Source organism: Tyto alba, unplaced genomic scaffold (assembly GCF_018691265.1).
Source record: "Tyto alba isolate M040663 unplaced genomic scaffold, T.alba_DEE_v4.0 Super-Scaffold_48, whole genome shotgun sequence".
NCBI classification, from domain to species: Eukaryota; Metazoa; Chordata; class Aves; order Strigiformes; family Tytonidae; genus Tyto; species Tyto alba.
This window is the reverse complement of record NW_024881324.1, coordinates 14,014,094-14,025,595: the sequence shown is the minus strand read 5'-3', so window position 1 is coordinate 14,025,595 and position 11,502 is coordinate 14,014,094. Positions and strand designations below refer to the sequence as shown.

The 11,502-nt window shown below is 53.6% G+C and overlaps 1 protein-coding gene across 1 annotated transcript; it reads right to left on the bottom strand.

The window, feature by feature from the left end:
- Positions 1-1,567: 1,567 nt before the first annotated feature.
- On the bottom strand, positions 1,568-4,170 carry LOC116961311 (tubulin beta-2 chain). Its single transcript, XM_042806652.1, has 4 exons — positions 4,034-4,170; positions 3,505-3,613; positions 3,079-3,189; positions 1,568-2,862 (listed from the first exon to the last, which is right to left on the bottom strand). The coding sequence occupies exons 1-4, from the start codon at positions 4,088-4,090 to the stop codon at positions 1,802-1,804; spliced, it is 1,338 nt and encodes a 445-aa protein (XP_042662586.1). The 5' UTR covers positions 4,091-4,170; the 3' UTR covers positions 1,568-1,801.
- Between the last annotated feature and the right edge of the window lie 7,332 nt (positions 4,171-11,502).

The window sequence follows — 11,502 nt, the reverse complement described above, 5'->3', positions numbered from 1 at the left end:
CTACATCCTACTGTGGGTATATACAGCTGTATTTGTTTTCTGACAGTTCAGACAGTTTAAGTACTTCTCACCACTCTTTAGAGGGTGCACACCAGAGATGGAGCACACAGATGAGAGAAAAGCTTTAGCAAGTGCCTGTTGTCCTGCACACCAGGTTAACAAGGCCATCAGCAAAGGAATAGGGTATACTCAGAGCAGTGACTGCAGGCAGCAGAATCAATTAACAGAGCCAAGACCAGGCAAGATATTAGTCATGCACAGCAGCTCCCTTTTAAGTCTTTATTCCAGTATAGCCTTGCAAGCATTTCATTAAAGGATCACAAAAGCAGTTGCACACAGGTGGATACCAGCTCTTTCAGAGCAGTAAGGGCCACAGTAATTGTAGCATTGGTAGCAGTTCTCAAAGCAACAGGTTTTTTCAGTACAGGAGCACACCCCTAAGCAGTGTTTGGGTGAACTAAGGACTAAGTTTACATATTGGGTAACTGCTATACTCCATAGGGGATTTTACTCTTGTTTTGTAGGAGTAAGAAAAGTCTCATAGACCTTGTAACTGCTGACGACTGCATTGTAGACTCACTCAGGGTTCTTGCATCCTTTAAGCATGTGGCGACATAAATCCCCCTCCCTCACTGTAAGGAAACCACACTTACCTTCGCAGAGGTGCACAACAGGCTGCTGCGGCTCTGCTCTCGCCTGCCTGGGTAGAGGTTCATTTCCTGCTGCAGGGATCAAGAGCATCAAACAGCAACAGCCCTGTAAGCGTGTGACTTGTGAAGCTGAGAATTCAGTCTCTTCACTTGGAAGTGGGAGACGGCTATCAGGCTATCTATAGGTAACTACTTCAAGACTGTATGTATGCTCTAGTTAGCCCTTTGAGACATGTTATCTAGAAATCTGCCCACCACATGTCCTAAAAGGAACTGATTGCTCTAAAGAGTCAATGCCTTTATAGATAAGGGTAGCTTAGTGGCTATTTTTGGGAAGCACTCAAGAATTTTATGCCTGAAGAGAAAGTTTGGTTCTTAATCAAGTTCTCAAGTTGTCCGCTAGTACAGACCCGTGCTTCTCTGCACCGACTTTATATTTAGAGAGGAAGATTTGGGAAAAGAGGATAGCTCAGGATAAAGTCAAATCACAGACAGACACCCACATGCATGTACCACAGGCCCTGGAACAAGTTAAGTAAGAGCTGCTGAATGGCAGCGGGGAAGCCTGCAGCTATACTGTCAAATTGGCTTTGACAGCTTGTAATGTGGAATTCAATACCTCCTCGCTGACCTCACTAACATGTATGTCCATAAATAGGAGATGCAGGATTCTCAAGTGCAGTGTCTTCTTTCTATTAGCTATGGCAGCTTTCTCCCCAGTTTCCATAAATTAGCTACCATCTTAAACTGAGCAACTGCAGTTGCCTCATGCTGCTAAACTCAATCCGAGAAACCTTGTTTTATTGATCTTAACCATTCACTCACTGACTTTAAGGATTAAAGTGAGAAATGATGCTGCAGAACACTACAAAAAAGTTGTTTCCTTAATCTAGACAGAAATAAGGAAGAGGAGACAGTTTAGGACACAAAAAGCCTTTATGTTTGAGAAGTTAACCATTTCAACAGAAGACTCTGAGGAATTTTTGCAACTACTGTTACATTGGACAGTCAAGGATACAAAACTGCTGACAGAAGCAACAGTGGAGAGCACCAAATTAAAAAATGCATGCTTCAGCACAACTGCACAGATTCCTCCTTCTCAATGAACACTTGCCTGCTCAGACTATACTTAACTCCTACCCATTTCAGCTTTACGCCTCATCTTCCTCTCCCTCCTCTTCAAACTCCCCCTGCTCATCAGCAGTGGCATCCTGGTATTGCTGGTATTCGGAGACCAGGTCGTTCATGTTGCTCTCGGCCTCCGTGAACTCCATTTCGTCCATGCCCTCGCCGGTGTACCAGTGCAAGAAGGCCTTGCGGCGGAACATGGCCGTGAACTGCTCCGAGATCCTCTTGAAGAGCTCCTGGATGGCCGTGCTGTTGCCGATGAAGGTGGCGGACATCTTGAGGCCGCGCGGGGGGATGTCGCAGACGGCCGTCTTCACGTTGTTGGGGATCCACTCCACAAAGTAGCTGCTGTTCTTGTTCTGCACGTTGAGCATCTGCTCGTCCACCTCCTTCATGGACATGCGGCCCCGGAAGATGGCGGCCACCGTCAGGTAGCGGCCGTGGCGGGGGTCGCAGGCGGCCATCATGTTCTTGGAGTCGAACATCTGCTGCGTCAGCTCGGGCACCGTCAGGGCTCGGTACTGCTGGCTGCCGCGGCTGGTGAGGGGGGCGAAGCCCGGCATGAAGAAGTGCAGCCGGGGGAAAGGCACCATGTTGACCGCCAGCTTGCGCAGGTCGGCGTTCAGCTGGCCGGGGAAGCGAAGGCAGGTGGTGACGCCGCTCATGGTGGCCGACACCAGGTGGTTGAGGTCCCCGTAGGTGGGGGTGGTCAGCTTCAGGGTGCGGAAGCAAATGTCATAGAGGGCCTCGTTGTCGATGCAGTAGGTCTCGTCCGTGTTCTCCACCAGCTGGTGCACAGAGAGGGTGGCGTTGTAGGGCTCCACCACCGTGTCCGACACCTTGGGGGAGGGCATGACGCTGAAGGTGTTCATGATGCGGTCGGGGTACTCCTCCCGGATCTTGCTGATGAGGAGGGTGCCCATCCCAGAGCCCGTGCCGCCGCCCAGCGAGTGGGTCAACTGGAAGCCCTGGAGGCAGTCACAGCTCTCCGACTCCTTCCTCACCACATCCAGGACAGAGTCCACCAGCTCGGCACCTTCCGTGTAGTGCCCCTTGGCCCAGTTGTTCCCGGCCCCACTCTGACCTGAAGGGGGACCAGAAGCGAGGTGCCGCGTTAGTGCCCCGGGGAGGCACGGAGGGGGTCCCGCTTTTCCTTCCCCATGGCCATCACCCCTCGCTCCCACCCCACTGGGGCGTGGGGGGATCCATGTCCCCCCCTGGGTCACACACACGCTCGCTCCGAGCCTTCCCTGGGCTCAGAGCTCCCGCTCTGGGACCCCTCCATCCCGCACTGGCTCACCAAAGACAAAGTTGTCGGGCCGGAAGATCTGGCCAAAGGGTCCGGAGCGCACCGAGTCCATCGTGCCGGGCTCCAGGTCCACCAGGATGGCACGGGGGACGTACTTGTTCCCTGCGGGAGGAACCAGCACCAGCGTTAGAGCCCCGCAGTCGGCAGCTGGGGTGGCAGGAGCCCTGCTCTGCTGCCCACCGCCGCCTCCCCGCCATTTGCTGCCCAGGACAGGAAGGGCAAGGGAATTTGGAGGTAGGTAGTCAGGGATGGGAATACAAAGCAACCATTTAAGCTGTGCCAGGGCGTCACCCACTGGTTGTAGGAATGAGGCGCAGCCCTTAGGGCAGGATGGGCTGGGGGCACCCCTGCCTGCCCCCCCCCCCCCCCCCCCCGCAGCGGCACCGGGCCGGGAAGCGCGTTACATAGGGGCGTTACCAGTGGCTTCATTGTAGTAGACATTGATCCTCTCCAGCTGCAGGTCGCTGTCCCCGTGGTAGCTGCCGGTGGGGTCGATGCCGTGCTCATCGCTGATGACCTCCCAGAACTGAGGGGGGAGGGGGGCACGGCGGGGGGGGACCGGAGGAGGGACGGGGTCAGCGCTGCCGCGCCCCGCCCCGCCAAAACCCCGCGACGTGGCGTGCGGGGATTCGCCGCGCCCGGGGGCAGCCCCCCGCCAGACGCACCCACCCCCGCGCTCCTCACCCCCCACCCCTCTCCACAGCCCGACATCCCCCCGCACTCCCCCCTTCCCCAATTCATCGGGAGGGGTGTGGCACCGGCTCGGCGCCCGTGAGGGACGGACAGGCGCCCCGGATCCGCATACCCCCCCCAACACACACACTCCGGTTCCCCACGACGCGACCACCGGGAGCCGCCCCCCGCGGCGAGTCGCTGCCGGCAGTGCCCTCCCCGGGACCACCGGAGCCCGGCGGAGCGAGTAGCGCCCCGGGGGACCGCCCCGTACCTTGGCGCCGATCTGGTTGCCGCACTGCCCGGCCTGGATGTGCACGATCTCACGCATGGTGGTGGTGGTGCCGCCTCCTCCTCCTCCGCGCCGCTCCGCCGCTCACCTCCCGCACTCGCCGCTGCGGCGGCCGCGCCCCACACCGCCCCTTAAATCGGGCGCCGCGCCCCGCCCGGCCCCGCCCCGCCGCTGACGTCATGCGGGAACGCCGCGGAGCCAATGGGAGCGCGACGGTGGGGCGGGGCTGCGGCATTGTCATCTGCAGCGCGGGGGGGAAGGGGCGGGGCCTCTCGGTGCGGGTCCCGGTCCCGGTCCCGGTTCGGGTCCCGGTCGGGGTGCCGGTGCCGGTGCCGGTGCCGCCCCGCTTGGCCGCTGGCAGCGGGGACAAAGGCGCGCCGTGCAGCGGTGCGGGGGCCGCCCGCGTGCGCACCCGCCGCCGCCGCCGCCTTTTGTTCCCGGAGACGCGCCGCTTTCCCTCGCCGCAGCACCGGGCGTGGCCACCCCACCCCACCCCTTCCCCCCCACCCCGACCCGGTCCATCTGCCCCCCCCCAGCCCGGGCTGCGCCGTGTAACCTCTCAGCCGCCCACCCTGCCCTATATCCCCACCACCCTGCCCAACATCCAGCCGTCCCCCTTCTCCGGGGCCACCCCCGCCCGCCGTTCCCCCCGCTGCCGAGCTCAGTTTTTCTTTTCCCCGCCTAAAAAGGTCGGATTTAGCTCCCGCCGCTGAGCCGGGAGCCGCTCTCGAGCAAAGCGACCGGCTCCGCGCCGTCCCCCCCGCCCGGCTGCCGCCCCCCGCGACCCTCAGCCAGACAATAGACAGCGCGGGTGCTGCTGCACAGGGCCCGGGGGGATTTTGGGGGTGGGGTGTATTTTTCCCTTAGCTCTGCAGCAGTCGGCCCTTGCGAGCTTCGCAGCGCTCTGTCGCTTCGCTGCGGATTGACACACGCGGGGGGGGGGAAAGGAAGAAAGGCAAAAAGGAGTTGAAAAGGGCGGGGCGGGGCGGGGGGGCACGGGAAGGCTGAAGGTGGGATGCTCATCCCCAGGGATGCTTCCCCCGGTTTGTTCCCGAGCAGCCACGGCGCCGGAGGATGAGGAGGATGAGGAGGGAGGAAGAGCGCGGAAGGGCGGCACGGTCCGATCCGCGCCCGGTGCCCTTTGGCGGGCAGCGCAGCGTGTCGGCTCCTCACCGCTGTCGCCCGGTTCACACCGCGGCGTGTCCAAGCGTGGGCCGCGAAGGGGGCGTGCGGCTCCCACGCGGGACTGCCCCGGGAAGTGGCGGCGGGTTCCCCGCAGCCAGCGCCGGGCGGCACCCCGCTTAACCCGCTCCTGGTGACTCTCCGGTTGACGGCTCGGATGTTCGAGGCGTGCACATAAAAACCCATCACCATTTCCAACCCATATTTCTTCAATAGACTCCTCTTTCCTTTGTTCTTACCCGTGTGCCGATCCCCCTAATCTCTCTAACCTCGTTCACGCAGATCGATAACCCAGCCCACGGATCACTCCAGATCTGATTTTATACGTTCTTCCAGGGCAATCTGCAGAACAACCCGTTTTCCTCCGACGGATGTGCCAAAGCACCCACACCTTTCTTTTGTTCGCCCAACGGGGAGAAGGTATTCCAGCTCCAAAAGGGGGATGCTAGAAAATACAGTCCCGTGTTTAGTCTCCTCAGTAGTGATTTTGAGAAAAACAAATCTGACCACTTGCACTCCCTGTAAAATCTGTTTTTACTCGTCTAAACCAGGAGCAATTTAATTATTTGTTTGACTACGCTTCACAAACAATGTGTTGCTTTAATTCCAAGCGAACATTGGGGTTTGGGGTTTTTTTTGGGGTTTTTTTTTTTTTTGTTTTTTTGTGGCATGTTAACTGCATAATCAACATCCACATCTATAATTACTTGTTTAAAAATAACTTGAGGAATAGCAACTCCAGTGGACCACTGATCAGGTAACGATGCAAAGTAACGTCGGTGTTTCCCATGACTGCAGTGGGTCTGCTCCTGAAACACAGCGAAACTCAGTCACAGCAGAGCTGGTGCAAAATACAGGTACCGTGACTGCTCGCTACTATTATTTCTAAGTATTCTGCCTATCGTACACTGAATACCAATTGCCTACTAGAAGAATTATTGACATTTCAGCGTGAAAGAGAGTAGCTGATTTTATACATCCTCCATACCTACGTTAAGCTCATTTCTAACAGCCTGAGGTTTCAAAGGAAGCCATTTTAAAATCCAATTCAAGGAAAACAGATTATTAACACCGGAGGAGAGAACCCCACCCCAACTGCTTTATCTTCAAATAAATGAATTCACATTTTTGAAAGGGGGGGATGGACTCAAGTATGTCTTCTCTATAGAACTTGTTGAGACTGGAAGAAAGACTAATGTGAAATGTTTATTTCTAAAATAAGTAGCTGCATTGCTGAGGGAGGAAATCCAGGTCTAACTTTTCTGCAGCCCCTAGGTAAGACCCTTTAGAGGTGAACAGCAGCTGTTCAGACCACTTCAGGAGACCAGCAAAGGTCCAGCTCAGTTCTGAGGTAAGCGTTTGAAGCGGAGCGTTTCCCAAAGGTTTCAGCAGAGCTTGTCGTGGGTTCCTTGAGGGGAAATGAACGGTTCAGCTGTTAGCTGCCGGTGCCGCCCTCTCCCCTCTCTGTATTTGCCTCACATCCATGTGTCTGTCAGCGCAGCCCCTGCCCCAGCCCCGGCCACCCTGCCTGGATTCCTCCATCCCCAATCTCCCTGGCAACCGCTCCCCCCACACACACCCCACCCCACCCCCCCCCCGCGCCGGCAGAAACGAGCTGCACAAAAAAGAAAGGAACAAAAAAAGCCTGCAACATTTTCCCTCGCCCGGCTGATTTCCCAGGGTGTAAAAGCGGTGCGGGCAGGGGAGCGCAGGCCGGCTCACAAGGCTGCTACGCAGCCGTCCTCGCCGGGCGTAAGAGAGGAGGAACAGCATGACCCCAAGTCAAGAGTCTGTTTAATGAAGCTCAGAGGATCCAGTGTAACCTCCCCCCCCTTGCTTTCATGGTTCCCATCCTCCCGGCTATGAGGTTGGGTGGGATCATCATCAGAGCCTCCGTCTTAAGCTATCGAAGTGGTCACTGATGGAAGTCCCGACTCCCTTGGAGAAGGCAGAAGGTTGCAAAAGCCAGTTAACAAAAGCCCAAGAGATGCACTCGGTCATTTTATTTTATAGGAGGAAATATATGCATTTGTATGATGTACTGCAGCACAGTCCGTGGGTCATTAGAAGGTCTTTCCTAAAGAGAAAATCACTCTTGCTGTCAGAAAACACACACCCATCCCATGGCTCAGCATTCAGCTTCACGGGTCATGTCCTCATCTGTGGCTCCTCTCAGAAGGACGTGAATGACTTAAAGACTTTGAAGTTATGCCCAAATTCCCAAGAGTGGCACCTAAGCTTTCCATATCTTGAGGGGCAGGATACTGTAGTATATAAAATTGAGAAAGAAGTTTGGATTCTCGCAAGCTGAGGTCCTACACCACAGACCAGGTTAGGCAGTAGATGACCTGCATCTAGGGCAGCTCATTAGGTCATTTATGGCAAACCAACATTTTGCTCCTCAGCATGCATCCTTGTAACTCAGAGGACAGTCAGGAAGGTGCAGGCTGGGAGGATGCCGGGTACATTTGGGAGGAATTTGGTCCCCAGGGAGGGGGAATGTTTTGTATCTACACAAGCAACATTTTCGTCAGGGATCTCTATTTCTGTGCGTCTTCGTGGTTTTGCACACGGGTTGCTTGCAGGCTGTGCCAGCAGCCGGTCCCACCTGCGACGGCTGGTGACAAGAGGCAGGACAAGGCTGGCAGCAGCCATGGCCGTGTGCTAACTGTGACCCGCGGTAGCCTTGCCCCCAGCAAAAGCCCCGGCTGGAACATGGCCCAGCTGCCCAGCCTCGGCCCAGGCTCTCCAGAAATTTGCTAAGCTACGGGAAAGTCAGCAATGCAGCACCACGCCTGACAAGAAAAGGTCCAAATGCAGGTGGAGACAGGATTATAGGAATCCAATCATCAGTAGCTCAAGGACAGGGGATAATCAACAGCAGCACGGAAAGCTGCGAGATCTTAAAGGCGGAAAGCAGGGAAGCAGCAGAAAACTGCAGCGCATCAACAGTGAGGATGAGTTTCTGCCCACCGGTGCAACCCTTACAGCCCAGAGCTCATCGCGGCCGAGCTGCCTTCAGGCCGCAGTACCCAGGATGAGCCCCGTGCTGCTCATTTTGGGGTGTCCCTGGCCTCGACAGGGTGAAGATGGGGGCTGCTAGTGCAGCCGTCTGGGGCTGCTACGCATCCTCCCCACAACCAGCTTCCACCAGATCACAGGATTTTTTTTTTCTCTTTTACTGTTGCTACAAGCCGCTGTTCCTAATAAATAGTTAAAAATATGTGAATATTTAAGTCTTGCTGGGAGCACTTTCTTGCTCACCAGTTACTCATTATTAGACAAGCTAAGGATCACTCTCACGGAACAAAAGCCGGAGCAAGGCTGTTGGCCAGAACCTCTCTTGGCACTCCTGGAAAGGGAACCCCCCAAACCTTCAGATTAAGGACTGTCACTGCGGCACCCTGACAGCAAAAATTACAGCAGTAGGAAGTCCCAAAGGAGGCTCCAAGGGTCACACTGGCACCATGCAACACCCTTCATGGGTGTAGTGCCACGTGTCATGGAGCTGGCCCCCCCAGCACATGCATTATTTCTCATTTCATCTCATTCATACTAAGGCTTACAAGTATGCCCTTATTAAGCAAATAATAATGATTCGAGCATCTAATAATTTCTCTGACTGTATTTAATAGATGGGAATATAAACCACAGAAGTACAGAAGGAGATGAAAAATGGTTTCTCTAATTAGAAAATTATTGAACGGCAAGAAGCAAGGAGCAGGTAGGAGGCAAAGGGCAGTTTTCCTGTGATCGGGTGAGAGTGCTGATGAGAAATTGATCTGCTCTCTAATAAATCTGCTTGCCTGGCCACCAAACATGGCAGGATGCTGTTCGGATGCTGGGGTCCCCTAGCCAATGACGGGAAGGCATTTTGATTCCTGTGTGCTCTGCTCTCCAGGCATAAATATTAATAAGGTTCCAGCCTCAGCGCTGGTGCTGATGCAGCTGTTTCTACATTCATGTGGAACAAATTCAGTAAATGCAAAAGAGCAAGGCATGAAAGAAAATATTCACTTGCTTGTCTGAGTTATTATTGAAATCTGGTCTTGGTCCTTTCTTTCCTAAGAAGGATTTTGTGCGTGTGTGTGTGCATGTTCAGGCTGAACTAGGATCGGGTAAATTTGCATCATTTGAGGATCTGGTTGCAAACGGCCGTGTCAGAAGCTGACACCACTGTCAGACCCTCATTTGCTGCCGTCAGGTCAGAATCGGGAACCGCAGTGGTACAGTAGCCACATGCCCAGCAAATACTCCCTTTTCGCTTTCATCCTTCTTGGTTAAACATTATTTCTTTCCTCCCCAAGGACTCGTCCTTGATATCCGGATAGCAACACGCTGCCCTGCATCGTTACCAAGTCGAGTTTCTACTGCATCCATCGCCTTGATCGGCCGGCTAGCATTTGGTATATTAAGGAAGCAGGAGTCTTTGTAACCTGATTGAACAAAGCATTTTTTCAAGGTCTTCTGCCACCACCCTGCTCTCTCCTCCCTGCAGTAATATTGCGGCTGGCAGTGCTGCTTGCTGCAAGGAAGAGTGTGCTTGTCAACTCGTTAACACTTCTTTTTTTCTTTTGCAAAAGGCATGGTTGTGCAAATGAATTGTAAAGATCTTATCAGACAGCTGCTTTGGCTGCTCTCGGGTGCCTCTGATACACGTCTTTCACAAGACTGGAATGAAAATAAATATAATTTTGAAGGCTGAAAGAAAAAATATGGCCCCAGATCACTCCTATGTATATTAAATCTCTCACTTACTGGAAAACAAAATGACTGGAAAGATTTCTCTCTCCCCGGCATCAGTTGCCCTCCCGTGTTGGGCTGGAGGGGGATGATCTGGGTGCCAAGAGCTTGCAGCCGAGAAAAACAGGATTTGGGGGAGCTGCCCAGGGCTCTGGTGTGCTGTCAGTATGGCCGTACAACCTCTCTCCTGATGACAGGATTTACACAAAGGCTTTGATCATCTGGTTTATTAAAGCTGGAAGCATCCTCGCCAAGCTAGAACTGGTGGCAGAGATGAAAACACTGTTTCCAGCCTTTTCTTCCCCTCGTACTTGAAGGCATTCCTGCCGCTGGGATTGCAGCAATGAGGAAAAGGTGGCAAAACGGGTATGGTGACACAGGGCCACTGTGCCAGTGCTGACATTGTCACCCGGGATGAGTAGGGCAGGTGGGTGCCAGGAGCTTATAGGGGAGCACAGCGGGGGAGTTAATCTATGCCGGAGGAGCTGTGTGGGTTTTGCAGGCTAAAGGCTCATCTTCCCAAGGCTGGGGATGCAGGCACGTGAACAAGCCATCCAGCAGTCACTCAGAGGCCCAAACTGCAGAATTTTGGATAACCGCTAAGCCAAGTTCATCATTCAGCTCACAGGAGAGAGCAGGTGTTTTTTCAATTGATTTCTGTAGAGGCTGGCTCAGATCCTGCATCTGTTAAAGAAAGGTATCACTCTCAAATGCCACGAATTCCTTTGTCCTTCTCCCTCCTCCTATTTTCCCATTTATGGTTCTCTACAGGATACAGGGATAATTTTCACCTGATTTGTGTTTGCCTCAGGAGAAACACATAACAAATGTCCCTTTATGGGACTTCATGCATACATGAGCCTTTCAATCCTGGGAAAGGCCACCACCCATCCCAGGACTCTTAACAACAAGAGCAACAGCACTTGGTACCAGGCTTTTCAAATACCAAGCAGAAAAGGGAGATGATTTTTCATGCTTGCTGAGAGGCAGCAAGGAAGGATGATTTTCAGTTGCTGTTCAAGGGTGGGACACAGGCTTTTTGAAAACACAGCTTCAGCATGTTGGGGTACTACTTGACATTGAAAAGACAGTAAAGGAACTCTGATAACATTTTCCTAGGGTAGTATGTTCTGACAGCTAGCTATTCTGTCTGTTCTATTGTCATGCAAATAAGCATCACACACATCTTTGGGTTTATTCTGCATTTACAGCAGTAGTGTTAAGTAATTTTTTTTTGTTGTTGTTGAACTCCAGAGATTGGAGACAGATCATCAGAATGATGTTTGTGAAAGTTCTATTCTGTGTAATCATCAGTAGCATCAGATACAGTGATTAAGTGTTAAGCTACTGTTTGGGATATTTACTCTTTCTGCTAAACCACTATGTTCAACACAGCAGGAAGAAAAAGCCAAGAGAAAAGACTGGCTTGAGCTAAGCCACCTCTGAGGGAACACTCGAGGGCTGCTAAGGGACAATGCCAGGCCTGTTAGCTTCAGTCCTTGTCCAGGGAGGAGGAAGCAAAATAA

Bases quoted from the DNA above. Each gene is read 5' to 3' on its own strand.
- LOC116961311 (XM_042806652.1), bottom strand. From the start codon at position 4,090: ATGCGTGAGATCGTGCACATCCAGGCCGGGCAGTGCGGCAACCAGATC. The intron at 3,614-4,033 runs GTACGGGGCGGT...CTCCCCCCTCAG, and splicing joins GCAACCAGATCGGCGCCAAG to TTCTGGGAGGTCATCAGCGA. The intron at 3,190-3,504 runs GTAACGCCCCTA...TTCCTCCCGCAG, and splicing joins CTACTACAATGAAGCCACTG to GGAACAAGTACGTCCCCCGT.